This window comes from Papaver somniferum, chromosome 7, assembly GCF_003573695.1.
Source record: "Papaver somniferum cultivar HN1 chromosome 7, ASM357369v1, whole genome shotgun sequence".
Classification (NCBI taxonomy): Eukaryota; Viridiplantae; Streptophyta; class Magnoliopsida; order Ranunculales; family Papaveraceae; genus Papaver; species Papaver somniferum.
The window spans coordinates 194,507,862-194,533,942 of NC_039364.1; the positions used below are offsets into that span (position 1 = coordinate 194,507,862).

At 36.3% G+C, this 26,081-nt stretch overlaps 5 protein-coding genes across 6 annotated transcripts; 3 read left to right on the plus strand and 2 right to left on the minus strand.

Annotated features, from left to right (window-relative positions):
• Positions 1-1,221, minus strand: LOC113295755 (F-box protein At5g03970-like). Its single transcript, XM_026544079.1, has one exon. It carries the CDS (start codon positions 1,219-1,221, stop codon positions 1-3), a length of 1,221 nt encoding a protein of 406 aa, XP_026399864.1.
• Positions 1,222-2,494: 1,273 nt separating this feature from the next.
• LOC113299297 (recQ-mediated genome instability protein 1-like) lies at positions 2,495-4,959 on the plus strand. Of its 2 annotated transcripts, XM_026548301.1 has the most exons (6): positions 2,495-3,221; positions 3,333-3,505; positions 3,603-3,684; positions 3,969-4,018; positions 4,163-4,219; positions 4,411-4,959. In XM_026548301.1, exons 2-6 carry the CDS (start codon positions 3,434-3,436, stop codon positions 4,528-4,530), a joined length of 381 nt encoding a protein of 126 aa, XP_026404086.1. In that variant the 5' UTR covers positions 2,495-3,221; positions 3,333-3,433; the 3' UTR covers positions 4,531-4,959. The 2 variants fall into 2 exon arrangements, with proteins under 2 accessions (XP_026404086.1, XP_026404087.1); XM_026548302.1 differs by lacking the exon at positions 4,163-4,219.
• Positions 4,960-5,101: 142 nt separating this feature from the next.
• Positions 5,102-9,573, minus strand: LOC113299294 (ribulose bisphosphate carboxylase/oxygenase activase, chloroplastic-like). The gene is made up of 12 exons (XM_026548299.1): positions 9,161-9,573; positions 8,979-9,064; positions 8,723-8,732; positions 8,545-8,607; positions 7,774-7,887; positions 7,630-7,691; positions 7,107-7,161; positions 6,682-6,883; positions 6,194-6,300; positions 5,942-5,997; positions 5,670-5,762; positions 5,102-5,446 (listed from the first exon to the last, which is right to left on the minus strand). Exons 1-12 carry the CDS (start codon positions 9,486-9,488, stop codon positions 5,339-5,341), a joined length of 1,284 nt encoding a protein of 427 aa, XP_026404084.1. The 5' UTR covers positions 9,489-9,573; the 3' UTR covers positions 5,102-5,338.
• Positions 9,574-9,720: 147 nt separating this feature from the next.
• LOC113299296 lies at positions 9,721-12,142 on the plus strand. The gene is made up of 2 exons (XM_026548300.1): positions 9,721-10,028; positions 11,404-12,142. The coding sequence occupies exons 1-2, from the start codon at positions 9,826-9,828 to the stop codon at positions 11,810-11,812; spliced, it is 612 nt and encodes a 203-aa protein (XP_026404085.1). The 5' UTR covers positions 9,721-9,825; the 3' UTR covers positions 11,813-12,142.
• Positions 12,143-13,472: 1,330 nt separating this feature from the next.
• Positions 13,473-14,357, plus strand: LOC113299298 (14 kDa proline-rich protein DC2.15-like). Its single transcript, XM_026548303.1, has one exon. The coding sequence runs from the start codon at positions 13,596-13,598 to the stop codon at positions 14,034-14,036; it is 441 nt and encodes a 146-aa protein (XP_026404088.1). The 5' UTR covers positions 13,473-13,595; the 3' UTR covers positions 14,037-14,357.
• The last annotated feature ends 11,724 nt before the right edge of the window (positions 14,358-26,081 follow it).

Here is a 26,081-nt window from a genome sequence, read left to right on the forward strand (position 1 = left end):
TCAAAGTGCGGTCACCCAAGGCGCAAGCATAATCGGGTTTCTGTATCCATCACGGTGAGTATAACCAACTAATTTTAGCTGCTTGAGTTTTCGGGTTGCAATGCTGTAGGTAAAAATGCCATACGAACAAGTTAAGATCATAATGTTTCGATCCACTGGGTTGAATGCTGTATGTCTGAAATCGACCGTCGAACCATAGCGTTCTGCCCCATGACAAGGAAATAACATGTGCTGAGTTTCAATCTTGTGAACCAAATGCCAAACTGATGATGATCCTTCAAGTAACCAAACCTCTAATTCTCCACCCTGACGTCGGCTGTACATGATGGACCCTTCAGACTCTCCTAAACATTGGTATTCATCTTTTTGGTTATTATCCCTTTTCGGGAGCCTTATCAAACTGCATCGCATATCCCTGTTGAGATCACAAGCTACAATTCTATCTCCTTCTCCTTCAATCCAATATAAGACCCCGCAACTATTAACCACATTGCTTGACAATGATTTTTTCATAGTGATGAGGTCAGGACATGAAACACAGTGAGTTTCCCACTCTTGGAGATCAGAGCAAAAGATATAAAGGACAAATCCGTTGGATGGCAACGTCAATTCTTCTATAAGCACTACCTTGTAATATACTGATGAATAAGAATCACTGACGAAGCCAAATAAGTAATCATGATCTGGGAATAAATATGACGGTTCTGGTAGTTTGACGTATCTCTTAGTTAATGGATTGCAAACAAAAAAGTTCATCCAAGGAGAATTGTATCCCGATGAACAAAGAATCAATCCATTGGTTGAAGCTAGAAGGTATAGTCTTTGATGCACTTGCGAAAGAAATTTAAACGAAAACACATCATGCTTACGTATGAATGTCAGGGAATTATCAAGAGATGCAGCCCAAGCAACACAAGGACCTCTCCGAATACTCCTATTAGGAATGATATGTTTAATAACTGTGTTTTTGGAAGTGATCGAGTCCTCAAGATTATAAAAGAGAATAGTTTCGGGTAAGCTATTGTGTTTTATCCACCTTGTTTTAAAATCAGGGTTCGAAAGTGTAGAATGCCATACCTTCGAGACAACCCACAGTTTGAAGACTAAATCTGTCGGAAGACGTCTAAGAATCTCAAACCAAACATCTTCCGGTAGTAATGACCAATAATCCACGATTACTCCGTCCGGCAATATTGAACTCGACGGAGAAAGAACCACCATCGTATTGTTTTATTTCTTAGGTTTGATGTTAGGATCCGTCACCGAACTAGAGGTTCCTAATTAAAACCCTAGAACAAACTGATTTTTTTTTTATAGAGAACATAACTTGGAGAGAAAGTAAATAACGTCAAAATAAATACTTGGGTGTTTGGGTCCCAAAAGACTGTTAAAAGAGAAAAATGTGAAGAAAGTTTTTTGCTCTCAAAACAATACTCCAAAAACTCTGAAGTTTGTTTGAATCTCCTCAATTATCTGTATACAAGATAGACTAGTAACAAGTTTTCCATGTTTTACCCTGTCTTGAGAGTGATCGGATCCCTGAAAAGCCGCTCAGTATTATCATCGGCGATTAAGTATCTCAGACAGCAAACGATTTACTCTCGTCTCTCAGGAAGAAACTTTTTTCCACTCGGTTATCAGGTGCTATTGCTAAAGAAGAAGAACGAATTACGGCGAGCCTCCAAGCTGATAACATGCTTTCAAGGTTACCAAGCAGCACCAACGCTCTACCACCACCAGTTCCTGAGACGGAAGGCCAAATTCGAGAACGCGAATATCGTCCAGAGAAGGATCAGTTGGTCATGGATATATTCACAGATAAGCGTAGGGGGATGTTAGAGATGTAAGGACTCCAGATAAGCAGGAGTGGAAAAGTTCTTGGTATGGAAAGGGAAAACCAACTACGCCTACTGATGCTGATGGTCTATCATTTTGCACTGCTACTGTAAGTGCTTATTCAGAAGAGGAGGGAAGAAAGGGTGGTTATGGAGTTATCATTTGCGATAGTTATGCTAGGCCAGTAGTATCTTGTATCGGTGTTTTGCCAAAAGGACAGGCTCCACTTCCGCATCTTTATTTTTAGTTTCACGGTGTTAGAAGTGCTGTTCAACTGGCATACGATTATGGGTTTGGTTCCAACTTCGACTTGTACTGCGGTTCACCTGATGTCGAGGATATTCTTGATTTCTGTCTGGATTCAATACGACATGTACCAATGTGTATGGATCGTGTTGCATTCTCTCAATATGAGAGTGATGAGTATTATTTCTGCTCCTCTTGTCTAGGTTTCGATTTATGTAATGTTTTGAAAGATTTTGATATTCTCTTTCCGGTCATCAAAGAAATCATTGAGCTGTTATCTAAGTTGCAGAAATTTAGTAATGTTCATGTTTGGGAATGTGAAGCCTCCGCTCATTTGGCCAAATGGATGAGTCAGTCTCCGCCTTTCACGAACTATTTTCAAGGGTCCGATCTGTCCCTTGACAGACACCACTTCCTTTTATATGAGAGAAAGAATAAATCTCTTCTTCTTCTTCTTCTTCTTCTTCTTCAAACGCAGACCCTAACCCTAGTTGTGATAATCCAATCAACAATCCCACTATGCCAGAAATTATTCAAGTGCAAGTTGAGGGATCTTCTCCTAACCCTGATTGTGATAATCCATCAACAATCCCACTATGTCAGAAAGTATCCGAGTTGGCGGAAAAAAGTTTTTTTCTTCTAATGAAGATCTCAGTTATCAAATCTCTTCTCGTAATCAAGATGAATCTTTCCGCTACGAAGAAAAAATCTCCGATTCACTCTTATTGTATGAACCCTGCTATAAATTATCCTCTTAATATTCCTTTGACGATGAAGAGTTCATTTACCCTAACCCTAACCCTAACCATATTCGTAATGATCCTCATACTATGTCACAACTTCTTGAATATTTCTTCAATGTGCAAAATCAAGATCAATCGTTCCTATCTATGGAGAATATTACTGAAACCGCGATTGATAGTTGGAAACTGAATATAGAATGGTTGAAATCATGTGTTTCTTACTTGAGTAACTCAATTCATGGTTTTGATGACTTGAGTGATGCTGAGAAAGGGAAACACATAATCGAACGGTTGTTGTTTTCTGATTTGAAATTGTCTTGTGCTGCTGGTGGTGTGCTTCCTAAAAATGTTGATACTTTGCATGACGTTAATCTTCCTGGTCCGTTTGTTCTTCAGGTATTACGTTTAAAGTAAACATAGTGCTTGCTCTTAGAAGTAATGTAGTTAATGTTTAATCATGTTGTTACAGAGTATCATTTGACCTTGAGTAACAATTCTTTCCGGCAGGTTAATGAGATAGTTGATGTATGTATACCTCCAAAAGATAGGTTTCTGGATCTACCTTATGGGCTAAGGTGCCTTAAGTTGTCTATGACGGATGGTGTTCAATGTGTAACTGGACCGGTATGGAGCAGAGATGTATCAAAGATCTGCAAGTTGCATCTCCTGTGGGTTTGAAGGTTTGTTCTACTGAAAATGAAATGATTTAAAATTGGGTTTTTTCTGTAAGTCTTTTGTTTATGTTTATATTCATGTGGGTTTTTCTTTGCTATATAGGTTCTCATTCATAATGTCAATGTTCGGCATGGGTGTCTAATGCTGGTGCCTGAAGGCTTGAAAGTACTCGGTGGAATGGAAGGTATTCTGAGTTTTTGTCATGTGAATTCAGTCTTCTACGGAAAAACGTTTCTTCTCAGCTTTTAAAGCACAATTTCTCATTTGTATTTCTTGCTGTATTGATGATGATAATAACGAGAGATTTGAAATAGCTTAGAGTCTTAGACTTAAGGCACTGGCAAGGATGATGAACTACTTAGTTTATCATTTCGTATTATGGTTTATCCTTTGTTGGTTTACTTATTTTCTTTTCCCATTTGTTCAGAAGTTCTTATTTTCCTTCCCGTTTGGTTTTTCCTTTGTCAGATCTATCTGTGGAAGAGATTGATGATGCAACATCCGTTTGGAGATGCAAGGTATCTTCCATCCAATAAAACAAAATAAAACAAGCACCATATGTGTTTGGATCTTCCATCCAATCACAACACACACATGATTATGGAACTGTCTATATTGTTGATGCCTCTTTTAACGAATCAAATGGTTTATATTTTGCACAGAAACAAAAAAAAAAAACATTTCAGGAACCAAAGGAAAAGGAGGTATCAAATGCTGAGGTAGTGAGTGAACACAAACCATTCTCTGATGGTTTTTTTATAAAGCTCATAACTTATGTGAAGCTCCAGATGCATATGTGGAATTAAGTTTACAAATTCGCAGCTCAGCAGCTTAATTGCATGATATTAAAATTTAGTTACTCTAGTTCGGTATATCCTCATTTGTTTTACTTTTACTAATTGTTCTACAGGCCGACGACGAAAAGGCAATCCGGGGACTAGTGTCATCTATTATTTATGGGAAAGCGGTACCGCTGTCGGATGATGAAATGAAGGAGTCTGATCTGGAATCACTGATTCATTCACTCTAGAGGGAGAAAGAGTTAATTATGTGTGACTACTCGAGGTTTAGCTGCTGCTGCGATAGGGAGAGACAAGAGAATCACCTTTGTTCTGTTTTGGTATGTTTATAAGCTCAGAGTGGCATGTGTGATATGAAGAGCTCGGGCTGTATGAAATGGTGATGAAACCGGACAAGATTCCTGAAGAGGTGGTGGACACTCTCTATGATGAAGCATTCATAAAACACAGGATACAGTCCCCGTTTATTCAGAAAGAGAAGGGTACTGAAGCTAATGAAGCTACACATCCTCGCATGCTTCATACAACAGTTCGGGGAAGTTTTGAAATTCTATTACGGTACTTTTGCGGAACAAATGAGAATCAGTCTTAAATCATGTATTGAAAGGTTGATAATAATAAAATAGCATTTATTTACTAAAATATATCCTTATGTTAACAGCAATAACCGAAGACAACAGTAATAACCAAAGACTTGAAACATAAAAAAGGAAAATTATTCAAAGGTGTTCATCTTCATTGATCTTTTGATCTTGTAACTTCTCCTCTAATCAAGAAATTAGCTTGACAACACAATATCAATATAAATTTTGAAAGCAAAAATAAAGTTTAACTTTTTATTGCGCATCCAGAATGGTGTGGTCAGGAATAATATTCTCTCCAGTCAATAAATTAAGCGAAAGTGTAAAGAATATTGGGAAAAACTCCATTACACAATGGTGTTTGGATACCAAAACATACGACCCAAATGCGAAATAGCTCTTGCTTTTAATATGTTAAACTATGGATAACAACATAATACACAAAGCCAAAGCTCAATTAATCATCAAGATTTTTCATGTATTCCTTGGAAAGTTTGGTACCCATAATTAGTTGTTGTTCTTTGATGAGAGAGTTACCTGATTCCAGCAAACCCTCCACTGTTTGCTGCTCCACCAAATAAGGAACAGAAACAAAACGAAAAGAAAAAAAGTTAAACTTCTAACACTAATCTAGAAAGATGAAACCATAGAGCAGGGAAGTACAAGAAGTTGGACGCAAAATCAAGAAGACTTTGCAGAAATTAATGTAAAATTTATAAGCAGCACAAAGATTACAAAGGAGTTCATACCAATGTTGAATCAGTTGAGAATTAGACTAAGTTGATTACCTCTGGGGGAATGAATGTAGGAAGCTTGCCTTCTTTTTTTCGTTTGAGAAGTGTTTTCCCAAGATTCTCAAAACCACCAATTTCCTCTACCCACTACAAGGTTAAAAATATCAAATCATAAAGATGCATAAAACAACAAGCAAGTAATTGCAGAACAGAAATGAATACACTAATAGAGGCTAGGAGGTCCTCCGACAATATTTTTGTAGGTTGTTTTGGTAACTCTATATTTGAGTTGAAGTATGTCAATTTAAGTACTGAGTAAGAAATACCTTAGAGATAGACCGATCGTATGTGCGGGACCTCATAGCTCCATAAAAATCCAAGGCTGTATATGGACAAGTTTCATGAAATAACCAGTGTGATTAGGTTACTTATTATGCTCTTCTCATTGAACCTTCATGCTAGAGTTCCAAACTTCCAATAGATATATGTATCACAATTTTGTAGAGATGTTGCTAAATTTTATTGATAGGAAGGAAATAGCATGATGCACTGCAAAGTAAAGCAAGAGAGAGGTATACCTTGGTTAGGAAAGGTGTCTACGATGCTCTCAACTGCGTCCCTTGGTATACCATCTTTCTCGTACATTCGGTGGACAATTCCTATGATATCTTCACGAGTTGGCTGCCTGAGCAGCAATATTTTAAGAAGAAAATAATTATGCATCTTCATAACCATTCATTTCAAAAACTAAGCTCAAAAGTTCAAAGGAAGAAAATAATTATACACCTTGATAACTATTCATTTCAGAAACTGTATGCTGTAATTGGCATAGATTCACTTGACTGACTTAAATTCATAAGACTAAAAATAAAAAGACATAATCATGCATATTTGTCACACTAAAGTAGAGAGGATACGATTTCAAGTTTCAGGGCAAGAAGCATCATGGCAAATTAAATTATGTGAATTGGTACTTTAGCTTTGACCAATAAATTAATTTTGAACTGGCCGTTATAAGAACGTAGTTAATAAACTTAATTAGGGATTACAAAAGAATCGAATTTACCAATAAAATTTGTCCATCCTTCCGTCGCGAATCAAGGGAGCATAGATTGTCGAGAGGTCATTTCCTGTAACGATTATAGGAACTCTATGTGTCATATCAGATGCTCTCCAGTCTTGGCCAATGCTAACTCTCGTAGGATTATCACACAAATTCATCAGTGTACCAACAACAATTTGATTGTTGACTGTCATCTGAGTGTGTCCTACATGCACATGAAAGAGCAGGTCTTAAGAATAGATCATATCGAGTAAACATAATGTGAATTGTTAAGAATAATAGTCCTGCATTGATGATAAAGACCTAATGAACATTAAATTGACTATAATAAAACTAGATCACTCCACTAACTGCCAGCTGGTTTTTGGTCGGATGCCTATAGACTTTGCTACCGTGTCCTTGTGCCTAAAAGTGAAAATAGAACTCACCATGTCTACCTAGCCCAGCATCGATATCATTAATCATCAAACAGCTCATCTTCCCCTGTGAAGAAAAAAAAGAATCACATATTTTGTAAGGATTGAAGCTTTAAAACGACAACAGTAAACATCAACAGTCGCAAACTCAAACTCATCACCACAAGACATTCAACAGACACCTATAACCCATCTTAGGAAAGCCTTGGGACACATATGTCATGACCCTTTTCAAGCCTGGAATAAGATTCAATAGTTGACAAGATCCTTCTTATAGGTGTAGTTGTTACTTTGTCACCATCCAAAACCACTAGATATTGCACAAGTTGAGATTTGAAAAGGTGACATCAGATGCAAGTAAGAGTACAAGTATCCTAATAATACATGTAAAATAGAAAGGTCGAAGGTGGATTTAGAAGTCCACCAATCAAGATAAAAAAAAACCCGCAAGTGTGAATCACATAAACCAAGAACCTTAAACTGCGTAACTCAAGACATACATATTTCATTAATGAAAGTAAAAGAGGCTTCTAACTTGGTTCTGGATCACTTGTGAAGCTGTTCGGTATCGCTCACGTATCATTCTTCCTGGTTCTCCTGGACAACAAAACATTCATCCTCAGCACCACACAGACCTAAACCTGCTACATATGTGACACAGGTTGGAAACACTTTTCACCTGCTCTTTCTGATTCTAGTTCCCCTGCAGACATAATAATTGGTTCAACTCCCATTGCCCGGAAAATAAGTTCTGTCTGAAAAGTCTTCCCCTGCCCCTTTCCTCCCCAAATACCTATAAAAGCAAAATCAAACTGTATAGTTAAGAGCATCCACAACGGGAAAGTGTATAAGTTATCCTAAAATGTTAGATATATATAGCAACCCAAAAGAGCAATCATGGCGTTGATCACATGTTTAAACACCGTGCATTGTTTCAAACTATGGGAAATTAGTTGGTGTTGGTTGGAGCAGCAGAATGAGTTTAAGAGTTCGATTGATCATACATAAGAATTAATAAATCAAAATGGTGTATATAATATCCGTGATTAGCAAAAATGGTATATATATAGCACCAACCTTACCTCTATATGGTAAATATGAGATTATATACCATCCAAAGTGGATGCTCTAAGTAGGTAAATCATATACATCCAAAGAGGTAGATCACCATATGCACTCAAGAGATAAAAGAAAATAAATATCCTAACTTAACACAGGAGAAAATGTAACCAAACTTCCTAAGTGTAACTAGCAAATAATACAAGCCTTACTGGTTGACATGGTGTTGTGGCCATTCATTGGTCAAATTGAAAATTAACGCATGGAAGGAAAAACCAATAAGAATGATTAAAACGCAACTCAGTCCTGTGAGATAGCTTGATCAACAATATTTACAAATTGGCTTTCCTTACAAAGTCCACATGAATAAAACTTGAATTCTCATATTTACCTAGGATTAAAGGAACTTTGACATTGAGTTGATTAACTATGAAGTTCTTCACGAGATGGCAAGCTGCAAAGTCGCAAAACAACAGGCATAAAGGATATAATCTTCAATTGTAATTGCTGGACCTCATTTCCTTGTAAGTGACCATTGCACTGAACCTGAAAAATCTCATAATACTTACCAACTTTATCCTGCAAAGGCATCCAAAATAATGTGTGTAAGATTCAACGAGATTTCTAGAGATCCAGAGACTAGAGAGAACTACAAAAACACACAAAATTGCAAATTCGCTCATTTCGTAATATTCTAAAATATCATGTATCCTCGACCTGAGTTCATAATTCGTCTACATTGCAATAAATTACTGCATTTTATGTAACAACATGGTACGCTTTATACTTTATACCTAGTGGATTAACAAAAATGAACTAGCTCACCATGAATACTGGAGCAATGTAATAGTCACCTTGAAGATACTCAAACGTTCGAGTCGCTTTTTGCCGATAATCAAACACAATATCCGCTGCACAAATTCAAATCAAAATCAAGATATACTCACCAAATTAACCACAGAATACAATCACTAACATAAAGAACTTAAGGAATTAAGAAAATTTACAGTCTTTTCCAAGAAAACTTCCAACGAAAAGATCATCAATAATTCCAGCTCTAGCTCCAACAGAGATATTCATATTATCAGCTTCTTTACCCAACCTATACAAATAATCTTTCCCTTCTGAATCTTTAGCTTCCCATGAAGACTGATCAGATATTTTCTTCTCATTCTTCACTGATTTCTCATCAATTTCCTCCGAATTCGATGAAATTGTCTTCGCAAAAACCAAATTTCCCCTTCTAGAGTTTGACCTAACCTTATTAATCAACAAATTATCACAAGTATTATTAAAACTCAATCGATTAGTGTTTATCCTTAAACCTAGAATCATCGTTTCTACCAAGCGCAAGTTAGTAAACTCTTCTTATCGTGAGCAGGATTTCCTGGAAGAAAATGAAAAGCCATTTGGCGCCTCTAGATAACGATCGAAATGATAAAGAAATTGGGATATCAGATAAGCTATACGTTAAAACTCGACCGTAGATTTTATAAACGGGTTATTGGTAATGGTTCGGGTCTTAAGAACCGAATAAAACTTTTATTTGTCCAGGATCTCATTTCTCTTTGTTCCTATTTTTTTTTGTTTCGTTCCATTGAAGTTCGTTCTTTCTGAGATTGAATCTACTGATTTCCTTGAAAAACCTAATTGATTGATTGTTTCTGGTAAAATGTCATTCAAATCAGGGGATACGATTACCAAAGTGTTGAAAAGAGTTGGGGCAGAGAAATTAGGAAAAGGAGTAAAAGAAACAGTGAAGAAATTTACACCAAGTAATGGTAGTAAGATTACAATGGGAAGAGCTAAAAGAGGCCTTTATGGTGGTATTCATATTCAATTCGGTGATCAAGTTAGTGAAGATGGTGGTAACAGGTATGAAAAGAAGAAAAAATCTCTTTCTGAAACCCTAGTCGTTTTTTTCTCTTTCTAAAACCCTAAAGTTGAGTTTTTTTTTTTTAGTTTGATTGGTTGTTTATTTCTTTAAATGACACTAGTTTAGTTCCATGATTATGTATGTGAATCTTGATCCTGGTTGTTTATTGGGATCAATTTAGATAATTAGTTGGAAAAGATGAAGAATTATTTAAATGGGTAGGTATGAGAAGAAAATGATCCATGAAAAAGTAGTTAGAGAATTTGCATTAGCTTGTATAAGGAAAATTAATGGCTTTAAATATTAGGTTTTTTCATGCTGGTTGTGAAAAAGATTGGGTTAGTTAATTATAGAAGCCGAACAAAATAGAGACATGAAGGTATTTGTAGTATTGATGCAGTTCTCAGATGAATAAGAAACTTCTGATTTGACTTTTTTTTTAATTATTATTGTTAGGAAAAGTCTGTTATTTCTGTTCATGTATTTTGCCAATTCAGGTTCTTTTAGGGTTTTGCTGCTATGGATTAATAGTATATCTATACTCTTCTCTTAATAAGGCATTAAGAAGGCTCGTATCTTGAACAGAGTGGGTGAGAATTGTGTGACATTCATATGCTTATGATTTTCTACCAAATTGGTTTTTTTGCTGCCTGCGCAAACTAATGTACTTAGAATTAGATTATGTTGCTAAGGACAAATGAGAGACAGTCTACTGTATCAGGCGTTATTAGATGATGAATTTATTTCAAGAGAGTTAGATCCTGGTTATGTAATTGACATTTGGAGATATAGGTTTTCCCAATAAACCATTTTACGTAGCCACAGAAGCTGATTGCTTAATAAGCTGGTTTTGCTAAATAAAGGCATTTGCAATGTGTATAAGTTTCTCATGATATAGATACGTTTGACGCACTTCATATTGGGTTGTTTGATTATATTATTTTAGTTAACTTTTGTTAGATTACTAGGCCAAGCTGATCTGAAGCAGAGTTGACATGGTCCATTTACGGTCTATGTAGATGTCATGCAGGGCTAAGGCATGTAATGTGTATTGTTTCTCGACGTACTCGACTAACAACACAATAGAGATTAGATTATCATTGCCGGCTAATTGCTTCATAAGCCTTTGACTTCAGTCTCTTTTACCTGTGTTTGTGTACTATGAGTTCTGTGTCTTCAGAAAGCTGAGATGACAAAGCAATGGAGTGCAAACATACAAAAACTTAGAGTAGTTCATCATGACTGGTAATATCTGACTCTGACTGCCATTATTCATCATGGTTTATGTATTTATTTTTAGTTCTTTTATGTTTTATAAAAACTTAAAGTAGTGATAGAGTTAGTTAACAATTGTATTTTTGATGGAAATGACAGGACAAGGCGAACTTGGAAACCAAACGTACAGGAGAAACGACTCTTCAGCTACATACTTGATCGTCATGTTCGTGTGAAGGTCACCACACATGCACTCCGGTGCATTGACAAGGCAGGAGGAATTGATGAGTACCTACTGAAAACACCATACCAGAAGATGGACACAGAAATAGGTTCTTACTGGAAGTCTACAATTGAAAAAATGTATGAAGAACGTGGGCAAATGGACATAAGATTTTTCTCGCCTGAGGAAAAGGCTCTTAGGGAAGCAAGAAGAAAGGGTTACAAAGGACCAGGACAACAAAAGAAAATCACGGAAGAACTCTCAGACCTGAGTTTGACTGAGAAAGAAAGTAGTGAGGTTCTTGCAGACAGTGATGCACACGAGCCGCTGGTTGCTCAGATTTGAAAGATAGTTCAGGGAAAACATCTAAACCTAGGGGCAATTGAACAGTTTTTTGTGATTATATCACCTATATTCGCCATGAAGGAGGTTGTGTTTGTTTTACTTTGATGTATTGATCGGCAGTAATGTTAACCTTTTTGCGATGGTCTATTTTTCAGGACTAAAAATTCATGTTTCTGCATCCTTCTTGCTCGTAGAGGAGTCCGTCTGATATCATAGTTAGATAATAATTTTAATTTCCGTTATACTTTTTTTGGATATTAATGAACAGCTTTTGTTGATATGAATCAAGAAAAGGAGTCTGCTACAGAATAAAACATTTTATTTACCAAACATGACTGAATTTGAATTTGAATTTAACATGAATTGTTTTATTTTATTTTTCTGTTCAATTTAACATGAATTGCGATCTATCTAATGTCTCTGTTTTCTATTCAGAATTGCTTCTCTTTTGAGATTCTGGATCACATCCAAATTAAGCCCATGATAAGTGTTCCTTTAATTTTTATTTTATACTCGATTTTACTACAATTTGCACCATCATCTCATTTCAAATAAATATCTAAAATGTTTCTGGTAGATATCATTCATTTCAAATAAAGATGTAAATGAAGATGTACCTTTTACTTGTATCCTGTAAAATGGTAACTTTCTTAGTGAAGGTGAAGGCTAAAAGTTCGCAAACGACCGAGTTACACAGTTTTATTTTGATAAGACGACCGAGTTACCCACCCACGTACAAAGATTTTCACATTTAGTACAGACATCTGACCAACAAATGAAACAGGAAGCACCAAAGACAGCCGTATGTAAGTGAACCAGCTGCCATACACAACTAGGCGCAAAAAAGAAAGAAAAAGCTGGATATCTCATCTACATGGTTTTATTCAACAACTTGAGCGCGGTTGGTCCATACCGTAATCGATAATCTGAGAAGAAATTTTTGTTTCTTAATCATTTCTTTTCGTTATTATTGTTTGCTATTGGAACTTATTCATGCAATTGTGTTGTGCAATGTCTTGAACAGACAAATAATACAGACTTCTAATCTTATCGGAAAGGATGTGGATGTTATTTCACGTGAACTCTTGTCAAGCCAACTGTTGTATAAACTAGAGTGAAGATTACTCTTAAATAATTTTGGTCCTAATTGTCATATCAATTCTGTCTTATTAAGCTGCCCGTCGTTCTCTCACCGACAATGGATGACGGAAAAGAAGTCGCATTATTGCAATTCCACTATTTCAGAGTTTGTGAAGAGTCCCATTATGCAACTTTCAGAATGCGCACACCAAACCCTGAAATGTGCTCCAATTTTACAACCGACACTATGTTTTCCGTTAAATATATCTTGGTATAATAGTTCATCTTGTGAGTCTGGATTTTGTACTTAAAGAACAACAGAAACAACTTGTATAAGTGATTCAATTAACTTAACACATGCGACCAAACTAAGCAAAGTTCCAAATAAACTTTATCTTCCTAATTAGGACCTACAACATACAAGTTGCAGCAATCGCCACTAGCCAGCGATATTACCGCCTTGATCGGGTACTTGCTGTCGAAGGACAATGTGTCTCACATGGTTGTAACTACTTCGATCGGATTTATTCTCTCTCGAACAAATCATCTGTAGCTCCATGCATCTAATTATAAATACCTTAGTTCCTCCACTGCTTTTATCACATCGAACAAACACAGAGTTTTCTTATATCTCACAAGCTCTCCAAGGTACTATCTCACAGTAGTGATACTATCAGCTTTAGAATTGTCCAAATATTGAGCAATGGCGGCTTCAACATCAACTGTCCTCTTCCTCACCATAAACCTACTTTTCTTTACTTTGGTAACTTCTACTTACTGCCCACCAACACCAAAGAGTACTACACCGAAACTCCCTCCAACACTTACACCACCGAAAAACAACCCATCACCAAAATCCCCAGTACCATCAACTAAGCCTGCTAGTTGCCCAAGAAACACCCTAAAATTGGCTGCCTGCGCCAATGTGTTAAATGGTGTTGTAAACATTGTTATCGGAACACCATCTAACACTCCATGTTGCAGTCTTATTAATGTTTTGGTTGATCTTGAAGCTGCTGTTTGTTTATGCACTGCCCTTAGAGCTCAGGTTTTGGGAGTAGTCAACGTTGATGTTTCCATCGCCCTCAGTTTGCTTCTTAATACTTGTGGTAGGAAGGTCCCATCTGGTTTTCTATGCGCGTAACTTCTTCTATAAACCCTCAGCCGAAGAATGCTAGTATATTATCCACTAGCTCATCGTTTTCTTTTTTCTTTATCATTTGTGTGTTCGAATCTCCCATTCTTGGCATTACATTTTATGCCTTGAAATTTATCTTTTTTTTGATTGTGTAGTTGTGCTTTCATTTGTTATTGCATGCTTTCTGATTCTGCCTATAATGTTTTGGTTATAGGTGTGAATAATTTGCAAGGGTTTCATCTGGTTTTCACCTTTATGTTCATGTTAATGAAATACAAACAGAGATCTGTTGTAAAAATATGAGTATCTATTTTTAGTTTCATTTTACAAGTCAAAATGACCAAGTATACTAACCAGTACCGGTTATTGACTGGGTTTGAGGGAATGAAAATCCTTACGTGGTGATCTATGCAAGACTGGTGGAAACATGTTATGTAGTTTTGTTCACTAGTGAGTTCTTCTCTCTTGAACTCGAGTTCTCTTAAAAACCTCTATGGAAGGCACACAATCAATTATGGCTATTCAACCAGGATGCAATTATAGTTCTCTCAAGTTAGTCATTACTGGTCTATGGTGCAGGAATTAAGGTGGCACATTTGCAAAATCGATCTACAACAACTAGAATAGACGTTCCATTTAAGTTTTATTAAGGAAAAATGTCTCCGAAGTGTGAGATAATGTGAATTTATGAGCGTCAGGAACCTTCCTCGAAATAAAATATGAAAAATATTAGGGATAATTGGAGTTTGATACTCAGATTTAGACAAACACTAGATTTTGGTCTAACATTTGTCCAGGGTTTGGTACCTGGACCAGACGTTGACCTACGTCGACTGTTTACGACCAGACTTTAATAAATTTGTAAGAATATTTTAAAAATAACTAGTTTACAAGAGTACCCTTGGGGTGGGTTTATTCCCAAAAACTAGATCCAGAATCGAGATTATCCATTCCCAATTCTTCTCTTCTCCTCCCTACTGTTTGTTGCAGCTGCAAATCGATTTTGAGAATGAATTTCGCTTGACTATTACAAGAACTCTGCAATTCACGGCAACAGCTGCCGTAAACTCCTCTGTTCATCACCTTCGGCTTCATACCAAAATCACAGCAACCCCAAATTCTCATTTCGAAACCCTAATTCCTTCTGCTGTAATTCCATCTTAATCTTTCTCTATCATCTTGATATAAAAAATAACCCGTCTCTAATCCATCACCAATTCTTCACTAATCCATATACATCTCGGCGACAATGTCAATCTCACCAATTCAGCCACCAGACTTCTATCTCGGTTTCACACAAATTTATTTGTTTCTCTAAATCAACACCAATAGCTTTACCGGACCTTCTTCGTTTCACCGGAAACAACAAACTCAAAACATTTACGAATTTCCTTTCCTTCAACCACCAACAGACCATTTTCAACTGCAATTCAATTCCTTACTTTTTTCTTTCTTGATTTAATTTCCAGAAGATCAACTCCTCACTCAATCTCTGCATAAACTTCAACCACCAACAGTCCCCTTCATACTCTTCAATCATGAGATCAGGTTACATCCCAATGTTCTCGACATGCCAGAACTCAAAATCACAATTTAACTCTTTCATTCATCCATTAATTCAACTGCAGCATCTCGAATTTCTCCTCCTAACCCATCTCAACTTCAACAACAACAGATCCCATCTCAACTTCAACAGCAACAAATCCCAATTTTCTTCTTGATTTATCTCGACCTTCTCCACCAAACCCATATTAATTTACCATCATCAGATCAACTGATTCCAGTTTTTCATATTGTTTTTACTACCATCAGTGACCACTACCATCATCAGATCCTTAGGCGACACCACCAGAAATAGCTCTCGATCTCTCCTTCTCAATCTCATAATCTCGGCTAAAATCAACACTTCTCTGCAACAGACGAGAAGAAGAAGAGATAAGATAAAAAGTTGGATTTATGTTTCAGAAGATAATATATGACACTGGACCAATTAAAGGGTATTATAGTAAACACATTAATAATTAAATTTTATATTATCTTTTAAAAGGATAATTTGTGTTACCTCCCGTGTAAAGATTGATAATTTGCATTACCTTCCCTACAAAAATAAAATTAACAAAACCTCATCTCCTCAATAATTCCGTCTATTCCAGATTAGCTGACTCAGCACAAACTTGCACGTGGTTTTTTGTAGGGGAGGTAATGCAAATTACTAATATTTACAGGGGAGGTAATGCAAATTACCAATCTTTACAGGAGAGGTAACGCAAATTACTCCAAAAAAATAAACATCATGTATAAGTTAGTACTGAGTCAGCTAACTTGGAATAAGTAGAATTATTGACGAGAGGAGGTTTTGCTAATTTAAATTTTGTACGGGAGGTAACGCAAATTACCAATCTTTACAGGGGAGGTAACGCAAATTATCCCTTTTTTAAATAATTACTAAACAAAAATTAGAACTTAACCTAGTCAACACGGGTCAACATCTGGTCCAGATACCAAGTCCTAACGTTGGACAAATGTTAAAGCAAAGCCTAATGTTGGTCTATACCTGAGTACCAAACTCTAATTATCCCAAAATATTAATTTTGCATTAAGCATTTGGCGGACAATAGTAAGTAATTGGTTAGCTAAACAGAGGAAGTTTACGTTGTGGGAAATGTGGCTCAATTGAATGGTGGGTTAACAGAAAAATACTCATGGATGCCACAGAGACCCTACAAAAAAAAAAGAAAAAATAGAGATGTTATGCGGTTTTTGGGACTGAGTTACAATTGGACAGCGATGGGTGAGGGTGAATGTAATCCTGTTTAAGATGGTGAAAGTGGGTAATCCGTCATTTAATGTTTCCCACACCTTTATTTTTGAAGGCTATTATTGGGGCGTCACATTTCATTAGAGGGGCGTCACTTAATAGAACAAAAACGGGTCACCCATAAGTAATATCAAAAATCCCTTATCTAAAATAATTTTGTAATGACTAAACAATCCTTATTTAGTTAATTTTAATTTAATTTAATTAGATAAAAAATTAAATTAATGAATTTTGTTGTATACTTGGTGAATTTTGGGACAAAGTTTTTGTGGGAAGAAAAACTGGTCGTAAAATAAACTTTTACGGTTGGAAATAATCCAAACCTGGACGTAAAATCACTTTTCCAGTTGGAATTAAAAGAAAATTGGACGTAAAATCGGATTCTACGGTTGGAATTAAAAGAAACCTGGACGTAAAATGAGCTTCTACGGTTGGAACTAATTCAAACCTGGACGTCATGCAAATAAAATTCTACGGTTGGAATTAATCCTAACCTGGACGTAAAATTACTTCTACGGTTGGAAATAATTCAAACCTGGACGTAAAATCACTTCTACAGTTGGAATTAAAAGAAAACTGGACGTAAAATCGGATTCTACAGTTGGAAATAAAAGAAATCTGGACGTAAAATGAGCTTTTACGGTTGGAACTAATCCAAACCTGGACGTAAAACTACATGCAAATAAAATTCTATGATTGGAATTAATCCAAACATGGACGTAAAAGCACTTCTACGATTTTTAAGTTTTCATTTTAGTTAAAGGGTAATCTAGACATTTTGTATATGTGTTAGGATATCCCATAACCACTTTTTTGGACATTAAGAATCCAAGTGAAGTCTCTATATTGGAGTGTGACGCCCCAATAATAGCCTTCTTATTCTTGGTAGACAATGTAATGTACGTAACAAATTATTGTGGGTTAAAGGGATTTGATTTGATTGGGGTTATGTTTGGGTAAGGCATTTTTCTGACCTTGTCTGCATCTAGATAATCCTGTAAGGTGGTTCGTTTGGGGGTTTGTAAATACTTATGATGCGGGTGTAACCATGTCACAAGTTGTACCATCTTGGCATCGATCCAAACATGGGATACATGGTCAATAAGTTTGATCACATTCTAAGTAGAGTACTGGCACTGGTTTTGATTGAGATGCGCGTAATGGGGGATCCAATTTGAAGCGATAGGGGTTGATTATTTCCAGCTTAGGCTGACGGATACTGGGACGGGTGCGTCCAACAAAAATCTTATTAACTTTAGTCTTAGGAAGTGAAGCCTGGAGACTGCCTACTCAGAATTCACATATTCATGTCTGTAGATACATACCTTGCGTATTGAAGTATATGCCAAAATTTCTAACAATTAGACCAATACCAAATCTTTAAAAGACAATTTATAAGTACCTTCGGAGCTAATAGTTAGATAAGAGTGGGCAGGAGGAGTTCAGAAATCAGTCCTATACATTTTATGACCTTAATTTTTTTAATCTTTTTTGGTGATCTGGTCAATTATTTTGTAAATATGGCTTAGTAGAAGTTGTGCTGCATTAAATAATTTGTCGTAGGATTTAAAATTTCCAAAATTTTAAATTGTCATTTTTTCTTTTCTTTTCTATTTTCTATTACAAACAAATTCGCTGTCTATTTAATTGATTCCTACATCCTGTTAGATATTAGAAGTAGAAATCAGAAACAAAAACAAAAATAACTTGACAAACTAATTTATGAGTTAATTTCACAAAAAGTTAATTTTTTTTTCTTCTTTTTTAAAACAATCTTGTTATAGGGGCGGCAAGTTCTATTAGAGGGGAGGCAAGCTAATAAGACAAAAAAGGTTTACATGGTAATTCAAGTGCCCCTTATCAGAAAAATCTGGAAATGACTAATTAACCCTTATTGTTAATAAGCAAGATTAGTATTGATAATCAAGATTAGTGTTGATAATCTAGTTAAGTGTTGATAATTAATTTTCACTTATAATAACTCTAAAATCAGATTTTTAGAGTTAAAAAAAAAGTTTAGAGGAGAAGCAACATTTTTTTTTTGTGATATTTGTGAAACCCTAGATTTTGATTCACTCAACCAAAATGAGTGATTCCAGCGGCAAATTTGAGATGAGTGAATCATTATACGATAGAGAAAACAAATACTACGTACCTCTTGATGGAGATCCTGATATGGCGTATTTTTTAGATGGTAGAGATGTTTTAACCCAAAGTGAAGGTCAATCTCAACCAATTGAAGAAATTATCCAACAAAGTGAAGAACCAGAGCCTGAAAATGACCAGGTACACTTCTAAATTAGTTCCCATTAGTTTTTTTTCGCTCAAAATTATCTAAAGTACATAAAAAAATCGAAACTTTAAAATATTTCAGAAGAACTTACTGTTGGCTTTTAGCTAGTTACCAACCGAAACTAACAGTTACGGTTTAAAAAGTATCAAATACCAACTGTAACTGATTCAATTTGGGGAAAAACCCAATCGTAATACCAGTTACGGTTGGTATAAAAATTTCGATACGAACCGTAAGCGAATTACGGTTGGCTATATCCTTCAGTAGTTACCAACCGTAACTCATCATGTGCATGGCAGTATTTACGACACTCTTTACGATTGGTAATATGTGAATCGAGACTGTTATGTATGTTTTTTACCAACCGTAAATTACTCTGTATGTTTTCATTTTTATTTCACCCTATTTACGGTTTGTTACTGGAGGACCATTACCAATCGTAGGTGCGTTACGGTTCATGAATGATTGTAGTTACCAACCGTAACTTTATATATATTTTCGTTTTGTTGCCTCGTTTAGACTAATGTGGGTATATTGTTGTCCAGATCGTGGAGGTACCTCCCCTAATGGATGAACAAATTTTAGCAAATGAACTTTTCAACGAAGATTCTAGCTTTCACTATTTAACCAAGGATACATGGGAGGCGAAAGATTATGCAAAGGAGTGGGCTAGAGAACGAGGCAAGTTGATTATGTGTATCATAGTTTGTAATGGTACCACTAGTGAAAGTGACTTTCAAATGGTTTGCGAGTGTAGTGGACACCATAGAAGTCACGCAAAAAAGGGTACCGTGCACGTAGCAAAGACAAAGAGGAAGAATACTACTTTCACTAAGAAGACCCGATGCCCCTTCAAGCTTCAATTTAAAAGGAACGCGGCAAAAAGGTTGTTTTTGGAGAAAGTTGTATGCTGTAGTCATAACCACCCTATACCGGAGAGTTTTCTATCACATTCTTATGCTGGACGCCTTACTGAAGAAGAAGAGAAGATCGTAGAGTCAATGACACAAATTCGTATGAATCCCATTGATATCCTCGCTCACTTAATGGAAAGAAACCCACAAAATGCTTCTACTTTGGCTAACATCTACAACACAAGAACAAAATTGAAAGCTAAGAAATGGGAACAAAGGAACGAAATGCAACAATTAAGGCATTTGGGGGAGGCGCATAATTACTCGGTTTTCCACGGTGAAGATGAGAAAGGACGAATAAGACATCTTTTGTTGGCTCATCTTGAGTTTGTGAAGTTGGCACGGTGCTCTCATCAAGTGCTTCTAATGGATTGCGCATATAAAACCAACAAGTTTGAGATGCCTTTGTTGAACATTGTCGGGCAAACTTCTACCAATGCTCCTTTTAGTGTTGGTTTTTGCTTCTTGAAAGATGATCTCGAAGAGAGCTATGTGTGGGCACTAGAACAAGTGAAGTTATTTTACGTAGAGGGATATACTCCAAAGGTGATTATTACCGACAAGGAACAAGCTTTGTTGAATGCAATAAGGAGGGTTTTCCCGGATAACCTTCTTTGCACGTTGCACTTGTGGAAAAGTATTGAAACTAAGTGCATGCGCCTTGTCCGTCCAACCAAAAAAAGCGAAATTGATAGAATAAAGAAACTACCATTACATAAACAAGAGGAAGCCAAAGAGAAATTTAAGAAGGATGACAAGTTGGCGGAACTAAAATGGGATAGTGTCAAAATGGAGTGGAGAGCCTTGACCTATTCTATCATCGTTGATGAATATGAGGATATAGCTCGTATGTTAGTGGCTCATTGGAAGAGAAGTTATCCAAGTGTTGTGAAGTATTTGTTGGATAATTGGTTGGATCCGCACAAAGAGAAGTTTGTAGCGTCGTTCACTAACCAATGTAGGCACTATGACAACCAAGTTACAAGTACGGCGGAGTCATCTCACAACCGGTTGAAGAAGAAACTTCATAGTTGTAATGGTGGGTTAGTTACGTTATTCGAAGCCATGGATTCGTATTTCCGTCGTGATCACGATAGAGTTACGTAGTCTTTTGAAAAAATCCGAAGTAAACAACACACCAAATGGCTAGAAAATGAGTGGCTAAGGGGAATTACATATCAAGTTTCGCACCGGGAAATTGATAAGATAATGTATGAACTACAACATTATGAATTGGGGGATTATGAAGAAGAGTGTGTTTGTCCAAACATGACAAGTTTGGGACTCCCATGTCGGTATGTTATAGCCACATACCAAGACAAAGTGATCCCGATTCAAGATGTTGATCCCTTTTGGCAACAATTAACATTCCGTGAAACAATTTTTGATCAAGAATTCGAAGGAACGTTTGCCGATACCGAGATTGGAAAATCTCTAGCCGAGAAATATGCTACACTAAGCCGAGGACAAAGGAAAATATGGTTGAGTAACTTGAGAGATTTCGTATATCCACAATTTAGGTATGATATCAAGGAACCGCCAAAGGGGAAGAGTAAGTGGAGGCCTCCTACAAAAAAAAAGAGGTACATAGGAAATAAAAAAACAAGGGAATTGGCGGAAGAATCAAAGAAAAGAGATCCTTCGGGTTATGAATGGTTGAAAAAGGAATATGAAGCGGAGGATGAGATGGAAGAGGATGTTCAAGGTAGAAACAATCGGAAAAGAGGTCAAGCGGATAAAGGAGAACCAAGCCGTCGAAATGTACGTGAAAAATGTATCGAGATTCCTACTCAAGAAAGCGCAACAAGCAAAATTGATGTTAAAGGAAAAGGTCCGGTATTTCGCTCTAAAGAACAACAAAGTAGCAAATTTGTTGTTAAAGGAAAATGTCCGGTATTTCGCTCCAAAGAACAACAAAGTATCAAAGTTGTTGCTAAAAGAAATGGTTTCAAAGAAAGTGGAAAAAAAGATGATGGAGTTAAAGGTAAAGGTTCCTATGTCGGTCCCGAGGTTTCCTCTCAAGATAGTTCAATAAAAAGAGTTGTTGGTAAAGTTGGCGTTAAACAATTAGCAAGACATAATGGAAAGAGTCCGATGGTTGAAAAAATTCCGTCAAGTGGTGAGTAGGAGAAGGTGACGCTTCGTATAAAAGGAGAGCCTAAACCACCACCTAGAGATGAGAATGGTCAATATGTCCGGAACTATTACATTCTCTATGAAAGTTACCTTCTTTTCTTCCCCGACTATATTCGTGATTATATCAAGGCCATAGATGATGTTTATGGTGATGGGAATTGTGGTTACCACGTCTTCGTGGATCAACTTGGACCCTTTGAAGACGCGAAAGAGTGGAGTTGTGACCAAGTTACTTACGTAAGGAAAAATGCTTAATTGAACTACGTGGTCACCGCGACTTCTATAAGTCGATGATGAGAGTTGAAAGATATGAAATTGATGAGGTGTTAGATGGGAGATTCGCGGAAATGCAAAGGCGGTTAATCAACAATATATGTTTGACAAGCGAATATTGGATGCACATGCCTATATGTGGCCAGCTACTTGCCAACGCATTCAATTGCGTCATTCATTTAATCTCCAGAGACATGAGCCATACATTTGCACCAACAAGAATACTGTTTGACGAAGATTTGTCAACAACAAAAACAGTTGTAATGGAGCACGTGCAAGGAAATCATTATATCGGCCTCCGATTGCAAGAAGGAAGCCCATTACCTCCATTGTGGATGGAATTTGATTGTGATGGTGAACTCCTCAAGTCTTGGTGCATTCGATTTGATGAAAGGATCGAATTATGGAAGGCCATAATACAATCCTTGTCATCCCAATTCATAGTTATGACCGATGATTCAGATGCTTAAATGTTTTCTAGGATGGTGAAATACATTTTATATTTTGTATTTTGGTATTTTGACTAAATGTGATATGATTAAAAGTGACAATATCATATCTATTTGATTAGATAATGTATGAAGTATTTTGTTCACAAACATATCTATTTGATTATCTAATTTGAGTAGAATTAAAGGTTTCAGGGTTAATTACGGTTGGTAACGATAATCTACTTAGCAACCGTAACTAGACTCAGAAACACATTTTAACTGCCATTGTTGTTTACAGTTGGTCACGATAATCTTGTTACCAACCGTAACTACCTTTACAAGTATTCTTTAACTGCCGTTGTTATTTACGGCTGGTGTCGATAATATAATTACCAACCATCACTTACACTGAAAACAAGAACCAAGCAGATATAAGTCATTTAAAACCATTAAACCATCTTCATTACTAAACCAACATTACAACCATTAAAGCATTACAAATATAAATGACATTAAAACTCATTTTCTTTCATGCGACTTAAAAGAATACTAATATCCAGGCCTACGAGTGCGATAGAAGTCTTTAAGGATGTTGGAATGAGGTAAGTATTGAAAGCTCGACCTTTTCCATCGTCTCCATTCTTGAATAGAGCTCTCTAAAACTTCAGCGTCAGTTTCACCCCTTAATCGTATTTCACCCATAATACGAACTAATGCCATAAATTATTTAACGTTATCCCGAATAGTTCCATATCGAACATACAACATAATTCCATCGCGGTTATAAGGGTTACCTGTTTCGGAACAAAAGTTTTCAAAAAGAGTTCTCAAATAACTTGTACTCACAAAACCACATCGACGTCGTTCTTCTCCTCTTTTTGCGGCAAATACATAAATCTTCTTCCAAAGTGAATTCAGGGTTGAAGCCATAATCTAGTTTAAGGTAAGAGATGATTCATGTGGAGGTGTAACTTCTAGAAAGGAGGATAAGGATATATATATAACAATTTTTTTTTTTCAATAACGGATCTATTTTTTGAAAATGAAGTTGTTCAAGGTCTCAACGGCTATATTTTCAATTTGCACAAGGACATGTTAGTGCAAACAATTATTTTTATGTGGGAAAATTAAAGTTACGGTTGGTAAGTAGACTCATAATACGAACCGTAATTCTATAGAAAACTGAATTCTAGAGTTACGGTTCGTAATTATTTAGAATTTACAAACCGTAACTCTGGAGAAAACTGAATTCCAGAGTTACGGTTATTTAACAGCATAGGTTACAAACCGTAACTCTGACAAAAACAAAAGATACATAATTACGGTTGGTAAGGTGAAAGAGTTACGAACCGTAACCAAAGTTAGTAAAAATTTTTGGTTCTAGTGTGTTTTATGGTTCGTAACAAAGATAATTTACTAACCGTAACTAAAACTACTGTTAGTCTCGTATTTTGGTTACAAACCGTAACTTAAGTTAATAAAAAATATTGGTTCCAGTGTGTTTTACTGTTCGTAATAAAAAAATTCTACGAACCGTAACCAAAGCTACGGTTGGTATCGTATTTTGTTTACGAACTGTAATTGACTCTGTAACTTAAGATTTTCAAACCAAAACTGTCACAAACAAACACAAATATCTATAACTTCAAATTCATAGATAATATCCATAAGTTCAAATCCATAACTAACACAAATAAGTTCAAATTCATAATAATATCCATAAGCTAAAATCCATAACTAACACACAACTATTAGTTTGTCATAATATCCATAAGTCGAATTCATAACTAACCACACACAACTAACATAAATCCATAACTAAGCATGACGACCACCATGACCCTTTTTGTTGGTGCTACCACCACCACGAGTTTTAGGACCATCACGACGACCACCGCGACCACGACCACCTCTTTGGCTAGTACCCACACCGTGCACCTCCTCTTCAAGATTTGTCTCTTCGCTGCTAGGTGAAGGTTGACGACGGCTACTACTCGCACCTCCAAGAGAGTTTCTACTCCTCTTTAAGCCTCTTTCTTCTGTGACCAACCCCTCATATAATTCTGCCATGTTTGGATTATGCATGTTCCTTATTTTCTCTTGCAAGATCTTTTTTTGAGGAGCTTTAATCACACCATTACTACGGATGCATGAAGTCATGCTATTTGCCAAAGCTTGTCCTCGCTCTTTCTATTCACATATCAAAAAGAGTGTTAAGAGATTATTTCATAATATATATTAATCTTAAAATCCAAAGTCATGAGGATAACAAAATTACTTACCGACATGAAATATAGCTTCTTCCAAGTCAAACCAAATAGACCTTTTTTCTCTTTAGTCTCGTCGACCGCCTTCCTGTGAGCTATTGCCTTTTGAATATATAGCTGGTCCTCCGGATCATTATTGATCACATATGGATGAACAAAATGAGAATACCAAACCATGTAATCAGCAACGACTTCTTTCGTGTTGTTACAAGGAATTGCCTCTCCCGCTGCGAGTTGGTATCTTTCTTGATGGCGGTTGTTCCAAACATAAACCGTTGGAGTTGGGATGAAGTTGAGTACAATGGTGGGGCCTCTTGTCTCGGATCCTTCCTTGGATAATTTGAAGTTTTCCTTGATAACCCTTTCTTGAATATGACCAATTTGGCGTAGAGTTCGACGAGGATTGGTCATAACGCAACCTGTGGGATGATACAATGGTCCATTGTAGCCTGCGGTCTCTATGAACCTACAAACATCAACTCCATTTTCAATCCTAAAATTAGGGTCAAAGATAACATCTTCATCAGTGAAAACATCTATTTGCTCTCTCATTTGAATGAGCTTCTCCTCTTTGTTCCTTAGTTGTCTGCTAGTGAACTTGAACTTCTTTCCCATAGGGACATAATCATGTTCTTCCCATTCAGTAGGAGGTCTCAGGCTCGGAAAGTGGTCATAAACCCATTCCTAAAAAAATTTAAGTATAAACAATTAGCACATAACTAAAAATATAACAAACTAATAAAAATGTAACCAGACTTACCATTAGAAGCGCAACATTCCCGGAAATTTCAGTAGATCCAACCCTCGAGGCCTTTCTTAGGCTGTCAAATAAATATGCAAGGGTTGCAGTGGCCCACGAATAGTTTTTGATGTTGTCCAAATTCTTCAATAATTGTAGGAAATGAACATTCACCCTATT

Coding starts and splice junctions, on each gene's coding strand:
- LOC113299296 (XM_026548300.1), top strand. CDS start 9,826: ATGTCATTCAAATCAGGGGATACGATTACCAAAGTGTTGAAAAGAGTT. Junction 10,029..11,403: donor AGTGAAGATGGTGGTAACAG/GTATGAAAAGAA, acceptor TGGAAATGACAG/GACAAGGCGAACTTGGAAAC.
- LOC113299294 (XM_026548299.1), bottom strand. CDS start 9,488: ATGATTCTAGGTTTAAGGATAAACACTAATCGATTGAGTTTTAATAAT. Junction 9,065..9,160: donor AAGTTTTCTTGGAAAAGACT/GTAAATTTTCTT, acceptor GAATTTGTGCAG/CGGATATTGTGTTTGATTAT. Junction 5,998..6,193: donor AGACACCTTTCCTAACCAAG/GTATACCTCTCT, acceptor GTCCATATACAG/CCTTGGATTTTTATGGAGCT.
- LOC113299297 (XM_026548301.1), top strand. CDS start 3,434: ATGTGTAACTGGACCGGTATGGAGCAGAGATGTATCAAAGATCTGCAA. Junction 3,685..3,968: donor AGTACTCGGTGGAATGGAAG/GTATTCTGAGTT, acceptor TTCCTTTGTCAG/ATCTATCTGTGGAAGAGATT. Junction 4,019..4,162: donor CATCCGTTTGGAGATGCAAG/GTATCTTCCATC, acceptor TATTTTGCACAG/AAACAAAAAAAAAAAACATT.
- LOC113295755 (XM_026544079.1), bottom strand. CDS start 1,221: ATGGTGGTTCTTTCTCCGTCGAGTTCAATATTGCCGGACGGAGTAATC.
- LOC113299298 (XM_026548303.1), top strand. CDS start 13,596: ATGGCGGCTTCAACATCAACTGTCCTCTTCCTCACCATAAACCTACTT.